The 25,770-nt window shown below is 40.2% G+C and overlaps 1 protein-coding gene across 1 annotated transcript in view; it reads right to left on the bottom strand.

Moving 5' to 3' along the window:
- MAST4 (microtubule associated serine/threonine kinase family member 4) overlaps nucleotides 1–25,770 on the bottom strand; it is a 550,485-nt gene that overhangs the window by 344,183 nt on the left and 180,532 nt on the right. Inside the window, exon 11 of the mRNA XM_024753080.1 lies at nucleotides 15,589–15,713. Coding sequence (XP_024608848.1) covers nucleotides 15,589–15,713 — 125 coding nt within the window. The remainder of the gene's footprint in view (nucleotides 1–15,588; nucleotides 15,714–25,770) is intronic.

Genomic DNA, 25,770 nt, shown 5'->3' on the forward strand with positions numbered 1-25,770 from the left:
ATCATGCAGCATTATTGTAGTACTGTAGGGGTGACTGATACATTCCTATTCATTTTGTTGAGCTACCATAACCTAACAAATGCAATACAAGAAAGGAAAACTACAAGCTAATACCATTTATAAACACAGATGGCAAAACCCTAACAAAAATACTAGTAAGCTGGATGCAGAATAATATGAAATATTCAAAACATTCTCTTTACGTTTAAGAACAACATAATACATGGTATCACCACTTTATTCAACATAATCCTAGAAGTTACGGTAAATGAAGTAAGATTTTTAAAAAAGAAAGAAAAGCTATAAAGATTGGAAAAGGAAAAAAGCTATAATTATTTGCAGATCATCACTGTCTACACTGTCTACAAAAAACTCCCATTCCCCCAAATCTAAAGATGAGTAAGAGTCTGTAAAAATTAGCAAGGTGGACGAATTTAAAAATTAAGATACAAGAGCCAATTCAATTTCCATACATTAGCAAATAGGTATACGTGTTTATTTGTAAAAGATGTTACTTAAAATTCCTAAGAATAAATCTAACAAAGGACATATAAATTCTTTCAATAGAAAACAATAAAACCTTATTTAAAAACATTAAGGAAGTCCTAAATAAATGGAGCCATATACTATATGCTCTAGAATAGTAAAACTCAACATCATAAAAATGTCAATTTCCGAAACTGGGCTCTAGATTTAACATAATTCTAATCAAAATCTTAATAAGCTTGCAGAACTTCACAAGTGATTTTATACAAAAGCTAAACATGCCCAGAATAGCCAATATTCAAAGAACAATGAAATAAGGGAGCTTTCTTGAGCAGTTATTAATAAGACTTGTTACAGTAATTAAGAAAATGTGATATTGGCACAGGAATAGACACATTGACCAATTACAGGGTACAGAGTCCAGAAAGAGAGAAACACACAAAGAATGCCTAATACTTAGCAGTTACCTATGATATGTATTATGTTCTTTACCTAAACAACAATGCTGTCAGCATTAACCATTCCTGTTTTACTAATGAAGATACCAGGGCTCAACAAGGGTAAGTGACCACTGTCCAAAATTACTGAGCCAAGAAATGTCAGTCCTTGAATTCAATCCTAAGTTTCCCAAGCCCAAACATGCCGGTCACTTTCATCATCTGTTGTGTTTCGAAAAGCAGTTAGCAAATAAAGCAAGCCAAAGGGCCTGTGTGCTAAGGATGATGGGAGCCCCACAAATGTGGAACAAAAATCTTAGCAGAAAAATAGGCAGCACACAACACCTGCCAGCAGAATTATGCAGTGATTGCGGTAAGAGGGGTTAAGAAGAAATGCTCTGCCCTTCTGAGCACATCACTCTGGAGTCAGACCATGAGTCCACTTAATTGAGAAAGGTATATTACAAGTCCTGGAGAATTAAGGTCATGGCACTGAAAGAGCTGGGCTGATTTCTGTGTGTCACAATTGGGGGAAAAAAAAAAAAACCCTAAACGCACTCAAATTAAAAGATGGGCACTCACCCTCAATAGAAAAAAATATACTCAAAACTCTAAAAGAAACTACAGAGAACAAAACTCTGTCTTCACACAATATGGCCCCTAAATCATCAGGCAGAGGCATATTTAACACTCTACATACATAAGAAGTGGTGAGGATTTAAAATCAACAAATAGAAACACTATTTTTAAAGAACTATAACAGAGGGTAAATTAGGAACACCATGTCCCATAAAGTTTGTTTGCAAAGAGCCATAATTCTTAGGTTGGGCTCTCAAATACTTATTTAGTTACTCCTATTGAAATTCCTATTAAAATGTTTTAGGGCTTCCCTGGTGGCGCAGTGATTGAGAGTCTGCCTGCTGATGCAGGGGACACGGCTTCGTGCCCCGGTCCGGGAAGATCCCACATGCTGCGGAGCGGCTGGGCCCGTGAGCCATGGCCACTGAGCCTGCGCGTCCGGAGCCTGTGCTCCGCAACGGGAGAGGCCACAACAGTGAGAGGCCAGCGTACCGGGGCAGGGGGGGAAATGTCTTATGTTCTCAGTTCACTTAAAAGCTTGATTTTTCTAGGAGTTTGTTTATGCCTAACTTCCATGAATACAGACAGAATCATGCTTTAAATAAAAATGAAATACAAGAAAAATGGCATTTTAAAGAATTAAAATCTAAATTGCAAATCATCTAACATGTATAAGAAAGCTAAATTAGACAAACTCCAAGAAATGACGAAAGGGAATATATTTTTAAGAGTCGTAAACAAAGCTATAATATTAATTGCAATAAGGCGGCTTATTTAAATGAAAAGCCCAAAACTAAGGATTTCATAAGCAATGTTTCTAATTTATATGCTTAACATGTTAACATTTGTTTCTGTCTTTAAGTAGCTAACCAATTAAAGCATATTTCTAAAGAACGAACTTTATTTGCTCTCTTAGCTGTAATTCTGTAGCTTTTCAAACAACAAATAAATGAATATCTTACATCTGGAGGAGAAAACACAAAAAGTGATGGTATAATGTCTGAATACATGCAATTACTGGTATGTTACATTCTAATTAACATAATCAGCTTTGAAACAGTTCTCACAATAACTTAACATTTGTGTCAATTTAGTGGCAGTTAATGACATGTGTAGCAAAGAACTGCTATTCCTTCCATTTATAAGTAAAATATAAAAAACCTTTCCAAAAAAGAAAAGGCAACCTCACTGAATATTCAAAACTCTTTTTAATCAATAAAACTCTACTCTGGCAGGCCTAGAGGAGAGACCTTATAGTTTATTCCAAGGATCTACAAACTGGAATAGGGGCACCCCAGGGGGTACACAATATAACTAAATGGGCTTTAGGAAAAAATTAGAATACCAGTTTCCATTTTCTACGTCTCCTCTTTTTTAGCTGGTTTTAGTACATAAGTTAGTATTCAGGCTGACAGTCAGCTGATATGCACCAGTTCTGGTGGCTAAAATACTTCCTTACAGGTTATCAAATAGCCATTGCCTCAAGCACTCCGAGTACATTCCACCTCTCCCATCACCTACCCCAGGACACCCTGGACCTCTTCATGAGGAGGCAGCTAAATGGTTAACACCTGGCAAAACCCTACAGTAAATGTTCTCTTTAATGGTTTCCTAGTGGAGATGCACAGGTCTATTAAAATATTTTTGAATACCCCCTCTAACTACATGTAAATCATTTTAAAATATATTCACACATTAGGGGATGCATACTCAAAATGTTTCACTGATGGTGTGAGCCAGCAAAAGTATTAGAGACCCAAGAGGCATCCTCTAACTTTGTTACACCTGGACAAACAATAGCTAACTTTGGCAATGACAAATAAATGATGGCAAGATTAGTAACATTTTCAGTAAAATTGATGTTAGTATCCTAAAGGTCCAACTATACAGGCACTGTGATACATGGTACACAAAATGCCAATCCGAAAGGAAGCAAATTATATTTGATACAAAAAGAAAACTCATGAAGCCTTTGTGTAATCCGATGAGAGGAATGAAAGGAAAGGAGTTGGGGTTTCTTTTTTTCTGGTTTTGCTTTTTTATTGTTTAGTGACTTCATCCCTAAAAGTGTACTTCAGGTTGAAAACACCACATTATCCTTTCCCCATAGCTTTTAATTTCAGACAAGCTTCATGCCTTACAAATTACCCTGCAGAAAACATAATAGACCTGCAGTTATCTGAAAACAATCAGAGAAACTTACCTTTACGAGGCCAGCTTCATCAATTCCTTAAACCATAAACTTCAGATATGCGTTTAATGAAACTCAAATTCCCTAGTTTAATAAACACATCAGCTTTCTGCTCTTGGACAAGATGATAACAACTGTTAACGTTATTGGGCTCTTCCTATGTGTTCCATGGGCCTTAACAAGTACCATCTCACTTGATTCCAGCAACAACCACGTAAGATAGGTACCACTAATATTCCCATTTCTCAGAGGCACAGAAAGGTTGCATTCCTTGGCCAAGGTCACACATCTACTAAGTGGTAAAGCCCAGATGGCAATCCAGGCAGCCTGGCTCTGGAGCCCACACTCTTAAACATAACTCTAAACTGCCTATAGTAATTAAATTCTAAGTCAAGTGCTTGTAAAACATGATCACAATTTAGAAAAGGCCACTGAAGTGCACTGTCTCTCCAGGCAAGGGGAAAGGGCTGACCCAAGGTCTGTTCCATCCATAAAATTCTCCAGTTTCAGGATTCATTTTCAGAAGCAAGGCTCTCAAAGGTCGATTAAAATGTAGAGAGGTCCTATGGACACGACCTAATATAAACCCATGATATTTCACCTAGTGTCAATTCTAAAAGCCCATCCAATGAAATATTTAGGCTCACACCTTCACCAGCTACAGATCATTTCCCTGGGCTCTTTAGGCAACCAGACCATTTGGAGATGAGGAGGGGAGCGGGAGAAGGCAAGCAGAGAAACCCTTACAGTTTTATGTGATAAGTGCTTTGGTTCAGATACGCACAATTCAAAGGAGAATTGGCATGAGGATGGGGAGAGACATCAGGGAAGGTTTCCTGGAAGAGGAAGTGCACATGCTAAAATACAGACAGGGACTGGCCAGGAGGAAAGAAGGGAGGTGCATAGAGAGGTGTTTTCTTTCCAGAATAAGGTAGGACATGAGACTAGGAATCTAGTGTCCTTTGGGGAATGGTAGGTAGTTCACTACTGCCCAAGTTATTTTGCCGAACTTTAGAAGTACTTTAAGATGAGAAACCCCTGGACTCTCCATCAAGTGAATCTGTCAAGGGGACAGATGTTCCAGCAAATGGGGAAAACGCAGACATTTCTTAACAACATTTTGATCAGAGCTATGTAAAAAGGGGGACAAAATGATATGACTGGTTCATATTATTTATCAGGCTAAAACTTATCACTGCTTGTGTCTAGGAACCAAAATAGAAAAAGAAAAAAAAAAAAAAAGAGCAAATGACACTTATACAAACAAGCAAGGAAAGAAACATACTTAAATAAGCACCTATATAAGCTAATTGGGGGGGGCATCTATAATGAAAGAAAAACAAATAGGTCTCATGCAATGAAGAGATTTCACAGGAGTTCTAATAGAAGCATCCATTCTTGCCAAAAAAATGATAAATGTATACCTCTGTTTTCTTGAGGATATATCCATCTATGGCATACTGAAGCCCAGTTATTACTTAGTGAATGCAGAATTCTACAGTGCAAACAGTAATGTAGTATCTAGGATTCTTAGATGGTTAGGATATACACCATCAGGAGAACAATTCAAGTTTTAGTGGTGGATCATCTTGGATAGGAAGGTAGAGAGACAAAGAAAAACAAGTAAAAGAAAGAAGAAACAGAAATTAGGGCTCTAAGGAAGCCAACTTGAAGAAGAAATAGGGCTTAGAATGACTATCAGTCCCACTATGAGGTGAGGATTACCAAAACTTAAGCGAGAGCTTTATGCCTTTTCATACATTTGTAAAAATGCTCTCTGCTACTCAGCACCCGTTCTTTAAGTGTTTCCTTTAAATGGAGGTGGATGTGCCATGAACAATAAAACAAAGTAGTTAGTATATCACAAATAGCTACGGTGGACCTGCCACATGGTTCTACTCTTAAAAGAGAGAAAATAAGGCCCGCATACTGCAATAAATAAATAAATAAATAAATAAAAATAAAAGAGAGAAAATAGCAGTGTCAAATCACAAAGAAAAGATCTCATAATCCCTTGAGCCATTATTAACATCTAGTCAGTGAATCTAACAAATATAAAGACTTATTTCCTTATGGCTAAAATACCTGAAGGTTAGAGGCTTTCTACCTGAGAGACTTCCTAAGTAAAAACGCATCACTTGATGGGGTCTTTGAAGGCTCCCCATCTACCTCACGCAGACATTCTTCTCACTAAAAGATAGATGGTGGCAATCCTGGTGATCTTCTAGGGTTCAAATTAAGTCAGAAATCATTCTATCACTTATACCCATGAGCTTCCAGGTCTTCATGTGGTCCTTTGCCTCCCTGACTATTCTAGAAACATCATGTTAAGAAGAAACATCACTGTCCAAGTCACATTGCTCACTTTATCTACCACGCCCCACCCCATTCCACGATGGACATAATTCTACTATGCGTTGAAGCTTGCCCAACCAAAACCTTCCAGAACCTGCAGCCCATATCATTCCTCTAAGTCTAGGAACACACTGCAAACTATCCAGTCCGTAATCATCTTCCACTTTGCTCTCTAATTTCTCAGAAGCCTTATTTCAACTATCTTGGAAGTTCCTTAAAAAGCAAGAGCATGTGTGACATCTTTTCTATATAGGTTTTAACACCAGCTGTATAATAGGAACTCCATTAATAATCAATTAACTGCTTAATGAGAATAATGAAGAATACACTGATTCAGAATCCAGTACCACAGATTGATACTGTGGGTACCAATGAACAAGGAATAAGTATAATTACCAATACTGCTCATTCTTAACTAAACACCCAGGTATTCTAGAAAAATAAGGTAAGAAAGACACTGAAGTATGTTAGCTTTCCCAGAGCCACAATAACCAGGAATTTCCTGGTTAAATAATAATTGGTGGTTAAATAATAATTTTTCGTTTCTCCCAAGAAAGGAAATGTTACATCCCAATACCTTCCCTCCCACAAACCACTGTCTAATTACTACGGGTTTCTTGGTTTCGGAACTGCAGAATTCTTTTGACACATTAAGATAGCAAATAGGCAAGTGCTGTAATTTTACCACAGGGGCAAAAGGACAGCAGAAAGGACAAGCTGTGTCACACCAGGAGTCCACCAGAGCGGCACACCAAGGGACAAATCCATGATGACAGCTGTGACTGCTTCACCACCTTTATCTCCGCCATGTCCCCAGACACACAACCCGATCAAATCCTTGACAGCCCAATGGTTCAACTAGGCTGAGCTCCAGGAAGCAGAACAGAAGCTTCAGAAACTATCAAAAGTTGGAATTAAGACCGCCTGGAGAGAGTTCCCTGATGGCCTAGTGCCTAGGATTCCGGGCTTTCACTGCCGTGGCCCAAGTTCAATCCCTGGTCGGAGAACTGAGATCCTGCAAGCCGCTCAGTGTGGCCAAAAAAAAAGACCTCCACAACATTTCTTAATAAACCACCATTACCTAAGTACAAAACAGTACATACCAGGCACTGCCCTTGGTGCTAAAGATACAGGGAGGATAAGACAGCTGAAGTGCCAGCACTCTCCACTCTCTGGATCATTTCATAACGCTTGGTAAACAGGTTGGCCAGGTCCGAAATATTAATAGGTATACCAGTTGGGTAAGTGGGTAGTAAGTGAAACCTAATTTCTCTCTCTCTCCTTCTTTCTCACACACTCACACACACACACACACACACACACACACACACAGTACTGCTATTATAAATCTGTTTTGCTCCCCTCTGTGATGGTAAGCAATTAAAAGTGAGCCTGCATTTCCTCTCTGTAAACCCATAGGATATTTATGGATGCCATTCATCTCACTGACTCTCAAATGCCTTTGGTAACAAGAAGTCCACACTTGACCAGTCTGTCCAGGCACACCCACACAGACAGCCGCAGGCACCCCGTCCTTCCCAGGAAGGACAACACGTACATATGGTAATGAATTTTTTTTTAACCTCTGCAAAATATAAAGAACAGCAAACTGGGACTGAAAGGTTTAAGCAACTACTGGGTGGAATTCCATCTTAGAAAAAAACTCTGCCCCGCTCCCCAAATAAGTAGTAATTCTCCATTCATTCATAGTCGGAATCACAATGCACTTCACCTGTTTTCTGCTAACTATTCTCATGGCACCCAGGCATGTGTTTAGTAAGGATGCACATTTAGAGTTCCTTTTCACAGAAGCAGTGGCTGGATTATAGCAAAGATTTTACAGAACATTTTTTTTTTTTTTTTACTGTACGCGGGCCTCTCACTGTTGTGGGCTCTCCCGTTGTGGAGCACAGGCTCTGGACGTGCAGGCTCAGTAGCCATGGCTCACAGGCCCAGCCGCTCCGCGGCATGTGGGATCTTCCCGGACCGGGGCACGAAGCCGTGTCCCCTGCATCGGCAGGCGGACTCTCAACCACTGCGCCACCAGGGAAGCCCTACAGAACATTTTTAAGCTGAGTTTTGATTAACAGACTCCCACTAAACCAGCTACCCTGTGGATGAGCCCAGGTGAGCCTAGAATGAGATTTATCTTCATGGATTAGGCCTGACCTATAATAATCTGCTCAGGGGTCCCTACTGCTATTTCAGCCCTGAGTTATGAAAAGTCATCCCTTTACTATCAGTAGAACCTAGCTCAGAGGGTAATAACTAGACAGTATTATTCCTGGAATACAAGCACTCCTGAGACTTTGATTATAATGTCCACAGCTGAAGGCACTATTTCACTATTGAGATTACTACTTTCCAGATGAAAAAAGTCCTGATCTGTGGAATAACGCCTTCAGCTACATACACTGTAATCACTCAGCAGTTCTCGCATCCCAAGAGCAATACAGGTTACCAACAGTTGGTATGGTAAGCTGATCTAGGGAATGGAAGGAAGAAGTTATAGGAGAAAGCACAGATAACCCTAATTTCATATTTGCTTTATCTGGGGTCTTTGCTGTAAGAGCTTGACATGTCTAAAAGCCATATCAACTTCACTAAAAATAAAAACTACATTTAAAAAGAGTAATTATTTTTCACCTGACAAACCAGCAAACTTGGTTTTTGGGTCGGGGGGGGGCGGCGGTTTGGAATACTGACTGCTGGCCAGAGTGTAGTGAGATGTGATTTCTCAGTATATGGAAGCACAAATTTGTACAGTATTCCTAGAAACAATTCAGCAAGAGTATGGAAAACCTATATAATGCTCATATCCTTTGTCACAGTAATCCCCTCTGAGAATCTACCGTCAAAAACCAGTCAGAGGTGAACACAGACTTATTAAAAGCCTGCTCATTACCATTATTTTCAATAGGAGAAACTTGGAAATAACCTAGAAGGGGAAATAGTGTAATAAATTGTGAGAAATCCATACATTGGAGTATTATGCAGCCTTTAAATTGAGCTATGATGGCTAAGGAAAAAAGCTAATTCACAGCTGTATCCTACAACTTTTGTTATGCAATTTATCCAAGGACATTCAAATTGTTCCTACATCAATATTTAACACTCACTCACTCAGAGTTAACTAATTGGACTTCGGCACAGGTTTTTGTTTTTGAGCTATAAGGCTAATGAAGTATTGATATAATATTAAATGACTGCAAATAAAGTCTGCACCCTAAATAAATGCTGACATTATGTCGGTACACTCTGCATGAATTAAAAAGGGAAAATGCACTTTTGCATACATTTAGTGAATTTTCCCTTACTCTTCATCATGCACTTTTGCAAATGGAAAAGATGAATATTCATCAAGGCTCTCTGAATATATTAGTTTAAATAATTTGGTTTTAATATTTATAGTACATCATGAAACATAATTTTTCCATTACAAGAAACGGATACAATGTCAAAAAAGGGCCACTGACGAAACATAAAATTATACCACTTAACTTAATATTAAAAATTGAAAAACAGTATCTGAAAGCACGTCCCCCCTTCAAAATAGTTAACTGCTCTAGAAAAATAACTTTCAGTTCGTTGGGTTGGTGAATTTAGAGTGAAAGTGAGAAAGAAACTACAAGGTGGTCCACCATCATGCAAAAAACTAAGGACAGAAAGGTTAAACTTCTACTCAAATCAAAGATCTGATTTCCTCCCTTCTGAGAATACCACTCCAGCTAAGCCTAGCTGACAACCCCCAAGAAACAATTTTTCTACCAACCCCAGGAACACCGATGTCAGCACTTCTTGAGTCACAGGCACTGTGCAAAGTAGTGCACAAGAGTTTGCTCATTTATTCCTCACAATAAACTTATGAGGTGGCTACAACCATTAGCCCCACTTCACAGATGAACAAACTGAGGCTCACACAGCTAATAAGTGGTAGAAACTGGAGGTGATCTTTTAAACACTCTGCTTTTCCCTGCTCATTCTCATTGTCCAACTGAATAATTACAGTTTAACTCCTGAACACAGTTTCCAAAGTTAACTACTCTTTGGCTTGAAAAACATCTTCTTGATTAGGCTAAATAATAAAAACCTAAAAGGTGAAATACAGGTTAAAAACAAAAAGATAAACAAGAGTCTGTTCTAGGGCACTTAAAAGGTACGGAAAGGAAATATATTCATTACACATTCAACAAGCCTTTACTGAGCACCTACTATCTGCCAAGCACTGTTCTAGCTCCCAGGGAAACAGCTGGAAAAACAGAAAAAAATATCTCTGCTCTCAAGAATTTTTCATCAGAATAATAGGAGATATATAACAAGCAAATTATGCGGTGTATTGGAAGGAGACAAAGTCATTGAGAAAAGTGGGTGAAATGGGGTGTGTGGCATGCAGTGCGGGAAAGACTTTCAAACAGGATGGTCAAGGAAGCCCTCAATAAGAAAGAATGTGACAGGGATGCTGACAAAAATCAAAACAAATGAGGCTCATGATTCAAATCAAACAGAAAACTGGAGAAAAATACTGGAAACGAATTTTCACTGTGCTTCTGCCATCCATCTATTACTCCAAAGTACAAAAGAAGTGAATATTTCTTATAATGGCCACATATACCATTTCTAAACTTTAATCATCAAGGCTTACAACCTTATTTTCCTATGGAAAAATAAGTTACCCCTGGTCCTGTTTTGCCTCCTGAAATTTCCATCTTTCTTGCCAGAAAGCAGCATCTATACAAATCCCCTGCTTTTGACGACTATGACTTCTTTGATAAACTACCCATGTGTGCGGGGAGGGACAGAAAGATGGAGGAAGCAAATGGGGAAATGAGTTTTCCCCTCTTCAGATTAATGTATACACAGTATACATCTGACACTTCATCAGCACCCCCCGCTGGTGTCCCAGCAGGCGGACACTGGCTGAGCATGTATTCTGCCAGCTACCAGGCTACTTAGGATGAATTGGCAATGTGCCATTTATCAGAAATGCCCAGTGTGTCTGGGAGACAGAATACAACTACATTTGCCATTGCCAAGGAAAACAAGATACTTCCTCCTAGGAATTAATCTCCTCCTTGAGAAGGTAGTTAGCATTACTTTGAAGTTTGCCTATGGCATTCAAATCACAATAGGTCACGCATTTACTGAAATTCATACCTCCCCAACCGCAGGCCTTCATTTATATCTTCCTAACACATGACTACCACTCAGGTGGACGGTCTATACTTTTCTGACATGTTCTGTTGCTGTGCTGAATGTAAAACTGTGCTATGAAGTGTAATCTTGTCCTTTGGGCATAAACCACCTTGATTCTGATTTTACCAATTTTTCCACACTTGAACACATACTTCCCTCTTCAAATAATCAACAAAATACTTAAACCAGTGTGGCTTCATGACTGCTTACAAGCAGGTTAAGGAAATTTCCTTGAAGGTGGACACTGATAATCTCTTTTTTTTTTTTTTTTGCGGTACGCGGGCCTCTCACTGTTGTGGCCTCTCCCGTGGCGGAGCACAGGCTCTGGACGCGCAGGCTCAGCGGCCATGGCTCACGGGCCCAGCCGTTCTGCCGCATGTGGGATCTTCCCGGACCGGGGCACGAACCCGTGTCCCCTGCGCCGGCAGGCGGACTCTCAACCACTGCGCCACCAGGGAAGCCCGACACTGATAATTTCTTCAGAATTTTGTCACTGTATTTTTTGAGCAGCTGATATGGAACTAAACGGGATTCGGCCCACTACATGGACTTTGAGGCTAATCACGATTGTAAGATGCACACTGGAGAGCAAAACCAAAAAGGCTTTAGATGGATGGTCTTATTAGATGGTCCACTACAGCATCACATCATCACTCTCGCCTTGCAAGTAAAGCAATCTGTCACTTTTCACTAATGATTATCCATTCCGTCAACATTATTTACTGAATGCCTCCTACATATAAGATGTGGTGTTAGGAACAGCGAGGAGTAGAAAGTCAGATCAGACAGGAAGTCTGCCCTCAAGGAGCTTGCAGTCTAGCAGGGGGATATTAGGCATAAACACAAAGAACTAAAACAAAGGCGGACCTTTGATAAATGCTAAGAAGAGTCAGGAGGAAGGTCAACTTACAGCTCTAAGATGGGGGCAACAAGGATGAGGATAGTGGCCAGGAGAGAAGATTAGAGTGAAGCCTGTTCTACCATACAATGCACCTCCAGAAACATCACACTTATTTAGAAGACAAGAAAAAGGCGGGGGGTGGGGTGGGAAGAAAAAGTTCTACTAGATGTACATTAACACCCCTTCAGCACCATTCTCCGTCAAATCTGTTAGTTGTAATCAGCAGGGATAATTTAGATGTAATCCAATCCAAGAAACATAGATTAACTTGAATGGTTCTGCAAAGGATACCCAAAGCAGGGAAAGTCATGAAAGTGTACTGAGTGACATATTGAAATAAGTGATATGGCAGAGAAACCTGAGCAGATTGCTGCCGAACAATGAGGAAATGAAGACTGTGCTCTGTCTGGCAGCTCTCCTACGGCTTCTGCTGCGCATATTACGACAGAAGGTTGGGGACAGAAGACATGGTCAGACAGCCCGCAAATAAGTTTTCTTTAGACTGCAATTAGGAAGTAAGGAAACCTCTGAAGAAAAGATATGATGAGGGTTACACTTTAAACCTTCACTGTCTAGTAGTAAATGGTTAGTCACAGTCTGGTTTCTGTGCCCAAGCTTACCCATAACATGTTAATAACAGAAGTACTAATATTGCTAACATTTGAGACTGGTTAGGTGCCAGGTACTATTTTAAGTTTGCTCTCTACAGTATTTTAGCATTTTCTCTAGTTTTTCTCCTAAACACTATGAAAACTCACACGGCAAATAAGGTGGTAAGTTAAGTGACTCTTTGATGTCACTGGACCGATTTTAGGGGGTACTCTCATGTTTTCTATTAGTAGTTCTCCTTATTTTTGTATCACATTCCCAAATATCTTAGGTCACCTGACATGTGTTTTATCAATGAATCAATCAGTTTCTACATCTGAGCACATAACTACCAGTATTAGGTACATTACTTTGTAACAATGTTGTTTTAATTAGAATGATTTACCTGGCAATAAACATACAGGATTACTATTTACGTGTTAAGAATAACATTGCAGTGGCCCCCAAAGCACTTCTGTTTAAAAAAAAAAAAATCACTGATTGTAAGGAATTTTCCTCTTTCCTTAAAAAGTAGATGCTTACAGTAAAATAAGCTTTTAATAAATTTTCCCAAGAAGAAAAAGTAACTTTGAACTTGAGGATGGGATGGAGGAAAATGCTAAAATGCATCACTTTAACTGTACCTTTAAAAATAAGTCCCAAAATTTTCATGGGAAGGAAAAGATACATTTTAAAGATCATAGTCAATTTTGAAGGCATAAAATATCCTCAAAGAAACTTTTTTAGGTTTAATTACTCAGTATCAGAATCTTTATAATTCTGAAACTAGAAACAGGGAATTCCAAGGTTGAATTCCAGAGACTGGAATAGGTCTTTTCATCTTGCAGTTTGCAGATGAGCTGATAAAATCTGAGAAACTAAGCAACTGTTCAAGTTTATACAGCTACTTAATGAAAAAAGCAGGATTAGAGTTTAGACCTAAATCAAATCTCTCTATATTATTGAATGATTCCCAAATATCCCACATAATTTATACCAATGCATAAAATTATAAGGCACCATAATGCACTGACATATATTATTTGTATCACCATCAGTAAAAGACATTTAAAAATCTATTCCATTACCATACAACCCTACCACCGATGCAAAAGTAACCTCTATAGGGGCTTCCCTGGTGGCGCAGTGGTTAAGAATCCGCCTGCCAATGCAGGGGACACAGGTTTGATCCCTGGTCTGGGAAGATCCCACATGCTGCAGAGCAACTAAGCCCGTGCATCACAACTACTGAGCCCGCGCTCTAGAGCCCATGAGCCACAACTACTGAGCCCGCGTTCCACAACTACTGAAGGCTGCCTGTGCTCTGCAACGAGAGAAGCCACTGCAATGAGAAGCCCGCACACTGCAACAAAGAGTAGCCCCGGCTCGCCGCAACTAGAGAAAGTCTGCATGCAGCAACGAAGACCCAACGTGCCAAAAATAAATTAAATAAATAAATTTATTTAAAAAAAAACAAAAAAGTAACCTGTATAGACTTCTAGGCTCTGCCAAAGGTTAAAGCTGAAAAGTAATGGGCCCACTGGAAAACAAAATTCTAGTAAGCATCATGGTTAAAAATAAAAGTCTACGTTACTTCTTTTAAAAAAAGGAATGTAGGAGTCCATGCTGCTAATAAATGCACAAATATTTATGCCATGTGCCAACCTGTAGATGTGGAGAGAGTGCTAGAGATGGAATAATGACCATTTTCAATGATTCTAGAAAAGAAGGACCCAGGCAATAATCACCAATGAATATGAAATCTAAAAGAGATTTTTGATGAGGAGAAACATGTTTGCGTGGCCTCAAAGTATCTCCCCCACCCCCAAAGGCTTATCGATTTAAGAGAAAAGTTCTAACTACAGTGGAGAAACCGGCCAACCCCTTGACTGGGTGAAAAAAATTCGCATCATAACGAGGGGCAGATGGACATACATCATGCACCTGCCCACGGCATGACCTGAAGGGACACGACATCACCAATGTCACATTCTGGCCTGGAATGCAAAACCCGCAGCCCACCACGAGAAAACATTAGACATACCAGACACTGTAATATGAGAAATATTCCATTAAAAAATGAGGTGGCAGTGTTGCATAGTCTTCAAAAATGACGATGTCATAAAAGGCAAAGAAACGCTGTGGAGTGGTTCCAGAGTAGAGGATAATTAAATGGCATCCATGACCCTAGACTGGATCCTCTACTGGAGGAGGAAAAATACTATAAGGGACATTATTGGGCCAAATGATAAAAATAAAATACAGATGGCAGAGTAGATAAAAGACTTCTTTCATGCATAAATTTAATGAAGTTGATAACTGTGATAACAAAAGGCCATGATATAGATAACCTACTCTCAAAGAGTTCAAAAAAATTACATGTGTGTATACGTGTGTGTGTATACATATACATATATATATACACACACACACACACACACACACACAAACAGAGAGAAAGCAAACAGTACAGCAAATAGGGCAGGAGGTTAATACTTGAAACCCAGGCAAAGGATCAACTGGAGTTGTATGTATTTGTCTTATTCTTGCAAATTCCTATAAGTTTGAAATTATTTTGAAATAAGAAGTTAAAAAAAAAAAGCTTAGAAACATTTTCATTTCTTTTGAGGGAAAAGTTGAGACAGCATTAAGTTTACAGAAATATTCCAACTTAGGTTGGGGGGACTTGGAAAAAATTACCAAGCTGAAAACAAGGAATTTCACGTTGCCAAATCTGTGCTTAACGTTAATGGTAGCTTTAACTTCCTATCTAGAACAATAAACTCAGAACAGTCCCTACGTTGGTGGTGAGATGGAGCAAACCCAACCCACCGCAGACAGAGTCCGAGGACACTCACCAGGCTGGCCGTGAGCAAGGGCGCCGACTGGCCCAGGACCTGGCTGCGCATGCGCACGAGGTTGGACGTCTCTGCAGAGGTTGCCCAGGCCTGCCCCGCCACCGGGTTTGGAAGGAGGTACCTCCCTGTTGGAGTTAAAGAGAAGACAGTATGAGTAGCAGGCAGAATGGCAGTGCTTCCCTAGAAATGGCATCCTTCTTCTATACCACTTCTGCCATACGTTGCAATTACACTGATATATAGCAACCAGAAGCAAATTGTTTTAATTAAGTTGGGAGATCTAGTTGCAAGTTCTGACCCCTATTTTCCACATAAACCCAGGTAAACCTCTTCACCTCCAGCATCTGTAGCTTCTTGTTACTGTGCTGAGGATATATATAAGTATACAAAGCATTCTTACCATCGTAGATATAAACATGTGCATTTACAAATGTACTTTTAAAATATCTAATACGGAAAGTGATCTAGCAATCAACTAGAAAAGTGTCTACAAAGATCATGACCAACAAAAGGAAGAGCTGTAAGTCTTTCAAGTTGAAATGGAGCTGGTGCCCCTTTCTCCCAGCTTCTCTCTCTGAAGAACTGGTGTATATCCAACCATGTCCACAGGACATGTGATGGTACCCATTTGCATTAAATCAGGACATTAATGTTAGTGTAGGTTCACTGAGCAATTTCCATCAACCTTGAACTCTCATATATATGTGTATATCTTTAAAAGTCAAACAGCTGAACCAACTCACACTGTATTACTTCTTTAGTACATGGATTAGACTAGTTATCCACACATAAGCCTTTAAGTTAGGAGGGACATGAATATTCACATAGTAATGAAGCTCAGTAAAAGCAGAGACCATGTTTGATTTTTATCTGTAGCACAATGACTGGTCATAGTAGGTGCTCCTTAAATATTTGTTGAATGATGAAAGAACAAATGGGTACGTCTCTCCCCAAAAACACGTGAAGACAATGAAAAGACGGCAGGCCACCCGTAGAATCTCATCTACGGGCTGCACGTGTGGGGACTCCGGCTTTGTACCTCCCGGAATCGTGAGGGACTGCAGCACGTGTGGCTGGTGGCCCTGCAGCAGAAGTAACATTCGTGCCCTGGATTCTCCCCAGCAGATCTGTTCCTTGTAAAAGAACCCCCCTCTCTTTCCTCAGGCATGCACTTAACAAGCACCCACTGGTTAATAACTGCTGAGATACATTATCTAGTGTGAAAATTCATATTTTATGGCAAGACAAGAAAAACATAAACATAAAAAATTTTCTCTGCCCTTTGGCCTCCTCTGCCCCCTCTACTGTGCACTGTGTATCTGCGTTACGCATCAACCAAACCTCTCCATCAGCAGGAATACCTGCTCAACCACAAACAGCAACATTCTACCAGCACCAACAAGACAACTCCTTAAAAGATAACATCCCTTCTGAATCTTGTAAGGGGCTGCAATGACCCATGACCCACTACTCACCTTGTCCTTGCTGATCTGGATTATGCAAACTATCTATATCATTTAATGTACAGACCTCTGTCTCTAGAAATCTACATAACTGTGCTTTGACCTCTAATGGGTAGAACAGTTCTCAGAGCTTTCTGAGAGGCTGTTCCTGGGTTATAGCCCTTAATTTGGCTTGAATAAAGTTTTCCATTTCTTTCTTAGATCAACTGATTAATTTTTTCATTGACACTAGTTTGCTATTAGTCCACAGGCTAATTGGCAGTACAGGAGCTAGGGTCAGCTCCCATCAACTGTCCACGTTAAGAGGTCTAATGCTGGAACTTCCCTGGTGGCACAGTGGTTAAGACTCCATGCTCCCAGTGCAGGGGGCCCAAGTTCCATCCCTGGTCAGGGAACTAGATCTCACGTGCAACTAAGAGTTCGCATGCCACAACTAAGGAGCCTGAGTGTCGCAACTAAGGAGCCCACAAGCTGCAACTAAGACCTGGCACAACCAAATAAATAAATACTTTTTTTAAAAAAAAAGAGGTCTAACACTCTAAGTGCTTTCAAAAATTTGTATTTTATTTTGCCAAAATTGTTCTTTTACTCTCTTATTATATAGTAAAAGCACAGACTCTAGAGAAAACTAGATCTACTTTTGAGATCTTGACCTGTAGCTCAGTGCTATGGGGGATGAAGTGAGTCAATCTCTCTTGGCCTTGGTTTTTCCATCTCTAAAATGGAGACCATACGATTGACTATGTCAAGTTGTTGAGGAGATTAGCGGGTTTTTTAAGTGAAGCACCCAGTACATGTTAGCTATTTAGCCATAACAGCAGTAAAAATGACAAGTATCTTTTTTTTTTGCTTGGTTTTGGTTTCTCTTCACTCTCAAGTGGTAAATGTAAATATATATATATTTAAAGATCACCTATAATCATACCAGGGAAAACCACAATCAACATTTCAGTAATTTTTCTGCCAGACTTCCTTTCTGTAACCTGTATTTTCTTGCAAAAATGGGATCATACTTACTTTTGTCACCTGCCCACCACAACCCCACATAATAGATTGTGATATTTTCCCAGCAAATAAATACAGCAAATACCAATTAATTGAAGCATAAATGCTATCACTGAAAATTCAAATATAATGACCCTCTGTGGTTCCAGTCACCATCTTGAACCACTCACATATATTTTTATGTGCAGGATGTATTACATTTAAAGTCTAGAATTTAAAAAATTCTTTTCTTTGCCTTATTTTGAAGCATAAACTAAAAGCTGGACTAACAGGTGTTTTGGTAAATCAGTCCCCTTTAGACCCCAAAGCAGGACATTAATAAAGAAGGACAGGAAAACCACAGACTGCATTTAGGAATGCCAACATCAGTAGTACATGAATAAATGATTTCTTTAACATAGAAATAACTCCCACTATTTGAAAAACATTACTTGTTAAAAATATACCAAACTCCAGTCATCAGAATCAATAGGGTTTTCCCCACCTCCACCCCGGTCCCTCCTGTGTCTTTCCCTATATTTTATATTTTATATATTTTTTGGTTCATGTTTCAGAAAAGGCCTGATAGGAGGTATAGAAGCTACATGATGTCAAGATTTACATGATGGAATGAATCTACTCTGGCCTGACCAATGCTCTGCCCCAGATGCTTTGTTTTAAAGAAAACTTGGTGTAGAAACAAAAACACTAGAATTTAATATAATCATGGAAAAATTTGAAGGGCTAACATTTTAATTCATTAAAGAATTCTGAAAAAAAAAAAGAATTCTGTAAGTCACTTTTTTTATTCTTTTAGTAGAAAATAATTATTAGACTATAACCCTATAATCCCCCAGAGCTGAAAAAATAGGTATTTATTTCTGTATCCCTAGGACGTGGCATAGTGCCTGTAACTTACTAAGTGCTCAAAAAATGTTTGTTGACTGACATGCAGTTAAAGTACACTATTTGATTAATACCTGATCAAGTCTAAACAGGAACAATAAAACTGAACAGATGATTTTCTTAAATTTCATTTGTAGTATACTATAATAGCTAAAATACATCGAGGACTTACTATATGCCAGGCACTGCAACATCTTACCCATGCTCTTGGGTGCTAAGTAATATTACCTCCACGTTAAAGTCCAGAGAGGTTACATAATTAGACAAGGGCACACAGCTAATAAGTGGGTAAAACCAGGATTCTTACTCTGAAACCCAGATCCCGCCACAGGAAAATATTCATCACATATGCTTAGGTGAAAAAACAAGTTATAAGACAGGATAATTCTATATTTTAAAGTAAATAATATGTATTTTGCATACTATTTGAAAAATAATTTTTCAAATAAAAATTATTTTCAGAAAATTGTCTGAAAAGATAGGAAATGGTAGCAGATAGGATTAAATGATATAATGCACTTAAGGCACTCAACCTGGGACATGGAAAGCAGTCAATACACTATGACTCTTCACGTTATCCTGAGAACTTTACAGTTCCATCGATGCATCCCGACCACCACCACCACCACAGCAACGATATAAAACATGGTATTGGGTTCTTAGACCAGATCACAAAAGAAAGAAAGAAAAAAATAATGACTAGGAATAAAATAAAGACTAGTATTTCTCTGTGGGAAGGAAATAGCAAATTCAGAATTGTCGTTATCTCTAGCAGGGAAAATGGGGAATAGGTCCAGGGAGGAGTATTGCTGTAATATTTTATTGTTTAAAAAGTTATCTACAGGAAATAATGGGATCTATTAGTTGAACATAAAAGTTTATAGTATTACGTTTTCACTTGTAGTTTTTTAAATTTTTATTTATTTATTTATTTATTTTTGGCTGCGTTGGGTCTTTGTTGCTTTCTCTAGTTGCGGCAAGCGGGGGCTACTCTTCATTGCGGTGGGCGGGCTTCTCACTGCGGTGGCTTCTCTTGTTGCAGAGCACGGGCTGTAGGCGTGCGGGCTTCAGTAGTTGTGGCACACGGGCTTCAGTAGTTGTGGCTCGTGGGCTCTAGAGCGCAGGCTCAGTGGTTGTGGCACACAGGCTTAGTTGCTCCACAGCATGTGGGATCTTCCCGGACCAGGGATTGAACCTGTGTCCCCTGCATTGGCAGGTGGATTCTTAACTACTTACTGTGCCACTAGGGAAGTCCCTTCACTTGTAGTTTTAATAAATTCAGTATTAATTTTTTTAATATATCTGAAGGATGTGGCAAATATTAAGCTTTGATAAAGCTGGCTGGCAGGTATTTGAGGTTGGGACTAAATTATTCTGCATTAATTTCTGTATGTGATATTATATAATATTGCTTTTAATGATTCCTATCAAAAAAATGTGCTGCATAATCTAACATGGCAAACTAGCCAGGAGCACGTTCCCTCCACTCCTCAAAATGGTAGCTCCTCAGGCCGCATCAGGGAGGGGTCTGGGCTGGGGAAGCACGGAACCAGGGAAGAGGTTCCACGGAGAATGGGAGCAAAAGGGAACCACGAGAATCCTCATCCTGGTCCCAAGGTAAAAGTCACAACAGCTGTGACTGGCAGATGCCCCCTTTCTGAAGCCAGTGGGAGGGCAGAACAAAAGCAGGGACAGCCCTGAATAAATCCTCAGTGCAGGCGATCCCTGTGTATGCTAGCATTGTTGCTCGATAAGCCAGGGCATGCTTCAAGTAGGAAGCCAGACACTGGACAGATCCAGAACAAGCACTGGGGGAGGGGACTCAAGGAACCAGAGCCATGTCCCTTCTCTTCTCTCCATAAGCGCCAAACCACACTTTGAACCTTTCAGTTTTGTTAGATCTCACAGAGCACTTTCAAGTAAGCCGAGACCATGGCCAATGGGAAAAGTATGCTGTCTTCTCTGAAATCCCTCAGTCTAACTCGGCCACATACAGTTTTGGGTTTTTTTAAACATCTTTACTGGAGTATAATTGCTTTACAATGTTGTGTTAGTTTCTGTTGTATAACAAAGTGAATCAGCATATATCCCCATATCCCCTCCCTCTTGCGTCTCCCTCCCACCCTCCCAATCCCACCCCTCTAGGTGGTCACAAAGCACCGAGCTGATCTCCCTGTGCTATGCGGCTGTTTCCCACTAGCTATCTATTTTACATTCGGTAGTGTATATATGTCAATGCTACTCTCTCAAGGCCACATACGTTTCATTTCTTGCTATCTCATGTGTAAGTCTAATCTCGGTAACAAGACCATAGGTGTGCCTGGTCGAAGATAAACAAAGTCAGACACTACTTAAAGCGGTAAGGACGGATTTTAATCAGTAATAACCACTGCAATAGGGAGTAAGAGTCCAGCATGGACTCTGTTCGTCTTCGATTGGTACAGAAGTAACCGGGTGTTTTAACAGGAGAATGAGGGAGTAGGGCAGGCAGCAAGCGAGGGCTGGGTCGAGCCAGGGAAGTGAAAAACAGGAAGGGTTAGTCAGTGTAACTGCGATCAGGCCAGCTCTGTCTGCTAGCTGGCAAGGACCGAAGTTTGGATTCTACCTTTCCACAGAGACTGGGAGACAGAGGCCCTATCTGTTGGCATGAACAAATAGTAAAAATTTTTGGTAGCCTGGAGTTTTCTGAGGCAGGCACTTTAAGGGGATTAGGGTCATCCTAAGGATGTGGCCTTGAGCTGTTAGAGACTGTTAGTGTTCTTCGAGTCTTTGTAGGCCAAGGTTGGGGGGCCTAATTGAGAGAGAGGGCTCGGAGGAGCCTGGCGAGGGTTTGGTCAAGGTGAGACTTGGTCAGCCTTCCATTTTTTTGTTACTTCAATAGACCCTAACTCATGTTCATTAACAGATCAGTTTTTGAACTAAGTCTGAACTAACTTTTGAACTTAGCCCATATACTTATATGTCTTCAAACCTTCATACAAGACATAAAGCTCCTTGCCAATAATGGTAAAAGTAATTGCTCTAGTTAGGGGTGACACAGAGTCATATTGCTGAGTGCCTATTCTGACCCCCCAAACTGATTCCATCACTTATTCATGAACTTCAAGCCTCGTGTTCCTCAGCTGTAAAGTAGGGGTAAACTTACGGAGAGGTTCTAAGATTAAAAAAGAAAATACATCATACAATGGGCATTCAATACATATAAACTTAAACAAATAAGAAACACAAAGAGATATGCAACACATGAGAGACGACAAGGTGAGCAAGAAATAAAATTCTGTTATTTGGAACAAATAACAAAATTAGGAAGCGTTTATATGCATATGTGATGAAATGTTTATCGTCCTGTCATGAGTTAGATTTTAGATGTCGTTATTCTTGCACAAGTCTCGTCTGTAGGAATCCTATGAATGTTACAAATTAGAGGGTCTGTTAGCACAACACATGGGATGTTTTATTCCTGCCTGGACCCCCATTAGTGTTAATAGGGAAAAGAGGACAACAGATGGATTTAAGGCAGTCATTAGAAGGCATTAGCATTGTGCCATAGTTGGTAGTGATTACATCAAACTTTACACAAATTCACTTTCTGATGACTACCAAGGGCCTCTAAAAAGTGTGTTGCTGCTATATATTCATGCATCATTTGCTGCCTACAATTTGAGAAAATTAGCATCTGTCAACTGCATTATTCAGCTGCACAGGGTGGAAATTAATGGACAATACCATTCCCTCTTTGTTGTAGGAGAGGTGAGCTTGCCTAGCAATCTGGCTGCTCTATTTTAATACCACATCGAGCTTTTTGTTACAACTGGAACTTTGATCAGCTCTGTGTTCTTCGGAAACACATTGCTAAAATTCCAATATGCCTATTAAAACATTTATTAGATACTGTCTACTGACATAACTAGAAATTTAAAGGCAATAAATAGAGGTCCATATGAAAGCTGAAATCTGTTGGCCAGAGTGAAACTAGAATTTGTCAAGCTTCAACCACAGAGCTATGGATTATTGGAATGGGCTTTTTATACTGGTTATTGTTTCTCCTTTGGTCACAGGGCCTCTACTCAACAGAATAAGTAGAAATATCTCCAGCCATTTATATATGACAATAAGTAGATTACTAAGACTCAGACTGTGACCAGGTCTACCTAGGGTACATATGGTCTTTTTCCTGGAATGGGTTTTCCTTTGTTTTCATCCTGAATTTCAAAATAACAAGAAGCAAGACGTCCATAAAGAGGTCGTCAAATGTGAGATACATGCTTTCAAAGCACCCTTTGAAGCTTAAAGTATCCCTCTGAAGTACGAAAATATCAGGTCAGAAATAGTTTCAGCAGAAATTAAATATAGCCTCTGGAGACCTACTTTGTCATTGAAGAGTAATGGTTCCTGCCTAGATTTAAAAGCTTCTAGTAAAAAAGTTCCATATCACCTGAAATGTAATATAGATTGAGCAGTCAGTCCATGGTCTTACATTTTGGGTTACCTCTCTTTTTTTTTTTTACTGTTTTCCCACTTAACATTTTTATTTATTTATTTTATTATTTATGGCTGTGTTGGGTCTTCGTTTCTGTGCGAGGGCTTTCTCTAGTTGTGGCAAGCGGGGGCCACTCTTCATCACGGTGCACGGGCCTCTCACTATCGCGGCCTCTCTTGTTGTGGAGCACAGGCTCCAGACGTGCAGGCTCATTAGTTGTGGCTCGCGGGCCTAGTTGCTCCGCGGCATGTGGGATCCTCCCAGACCAGGGCTCGAACCCGTGTCCCATGCATTGGCAGGCGGGTTCTCAACCACTGCGCCACCAGGGAAGCCCTGGGTTACCTCTCTTGACTACAAACAGGACATCAAAGACAACAGAAGACTCAGGAACTACGTAACAAAGCAGTGCTGAGAAAGGGTTTCTGGTGCTCAGTTATACAGAAGAACTCTGGGAAAGCTTGTTTATCCCTCTAAGGTCGCCACCGGGAAGAAAGGGTAGCTGAGGTGGTCCACGTGTTGCCCTCAAGGGTTCTGGTGAGCGAGGGGGGCCCACAGGAGGGAGGGAAATAGAATGGTGCCAGCATCACGGAGGCAAGGGGCTAGGGACAGAAAGAACAATGGGCAGCTGGCACTGTGCTGGTGCCGTATGCTCACATCTCTCATCTGTTAGCTTTACCTTTGGGCTACCAGGCTGCTGCTGACCTGAGCATCTACTGAAGCTCTCACAGCAGCCCCCAGAAAGTTCACATCCACCACTAAAGTGGGAGGAGGGCCATTCCCACCACTTTACCTTCCCCACTGCCTACTAAAACCTCCCTTGCTTAATTCCACTTTTGGGTCTATACACAAACAAAGTGGAAGCAGGGGCTGGAACAGATATTTGTACACCCGTGTTCATAGCAGCATTATTCACAATAGTCCAAAGATGAAAACAACCCTACTGTCCACTGATGGATGAATACATAAACAAAATGCGGGGTATACAAACCAATGGAATACGATTCAGCCTGTGAAAGGAAGGAAATTGACACACGGACGAACCTTGAAGAAGTACTAAGTGAAATAAGCCAGACACAAAAGAACTCATGTCATATGATTCCACTTATATGAGGTTCCTGGAATAGTCAAATTCATTGAGATAGAAAGTTTAACAGTGGTTACTGGAGGGCTGGGGAGAGGGGGGAATGAGGCGTTATTGTTTAATGGGTACAGAGTTTCAGTTTGAGATGATGAAAAAGTTCTGGAGGTGGATAATGGTGATGGTTATACAACAATACGAATGTACTGAATGCCACTGAATTGTATACTTAAAATACAATAAAGTACAAATGGTTAAAATAGTAAATTTTGTCATGTATATTTTCATACACACACACACATATCCTCCCTTGCTTAGCCAAAACCACCATACCTTCTATAGGAAAAAATGAGGGAGTCCTTTTTGTTGTCCAAAGGAGGTATCCACAGTGAACTACACCAGCACCCGCTTTCACAAATTATACTCAAATTATACTTAAGTCCTCCAAATCATTCACAAGTCAGAGAAACTGAGTTTTTCAAGACCCCTCCAAACTTTCAAAATGGAGAAAGCTTAAAGACGGTGATAAGTCACTGGCAGAATCCAGGCAGAATCCATGAGTCGGCAGCCATCACCCTACAGTGTACTCCATCATCATGAAGATATTCCTCTTTCATGCCCCATTGCTCAGCTCTAAACATCGGTTCCCTCATCATAGTGACTGTCGTGCTCACAGGCAATCACAGCCTCCCTTTATTCATCTTCAACTGTGCTACTACAACACAGAGACACGGTCCCTTTCATCTTCCCTCTCACATGGGTGACTGACTTCCAATTTCTTGTCCCCACTGCAAAAGAATAACTATACCTAGACAGCATCGACAATGCTGCTAAATCATTCTTATTAATGGCATAAATAAATATAATTAGAGAAACCAACAGATTTGTGACCAGGGAGAGCTGAAGTTCACTGACTCTTATATTGAGCTGCTATTCTAGCCTTAAAAGAAAACGTGGTGTGTGTTGACTCACACAAAAAAAGTCCAAAGCGTAGGCTTGACCCCATGTCCTTGAAGGCATCACTGCCTACCAGCCAGGGATCTCCAACTGACAAGGAAACTGAAAGATGAATGGAGAGAGGACACATGCCTTTAGGGAGGTTGGCTGTCAGAGCACAGTGACACCAATGGGGTATCAAGGTCTGAATCAAATTAATCGCCCTGTGCAGCAGTCTCTAAACTGTTTTGCCGCTAGACTCAACTCCACCAGAGATACCCAATTTCACTTCTTAGAATATTAGCGGCAGCATTCTATATTTAACATAGAATGGC

Source organism: Neophocaena asiaeorientalis, unplaced genomic scaffold (assembly GCF_003031525.2).
Source record: "Neophocaena asiaeorientalis asiaeorientalis breed wild unplaced genomic scaffold, Neophocaena_asiaeorientalis_V1.1 scaffold399, whole genome shotgun sequence".
In the NCBI taxonomy this organism is placed as follows: domain Eukaryota; kingdom Metazoa; phylum Chordata; class Mammalia; order Artiodactyla; family Phocoenidae; genus Neophocaena; species Neophocaena asiaeorientalis.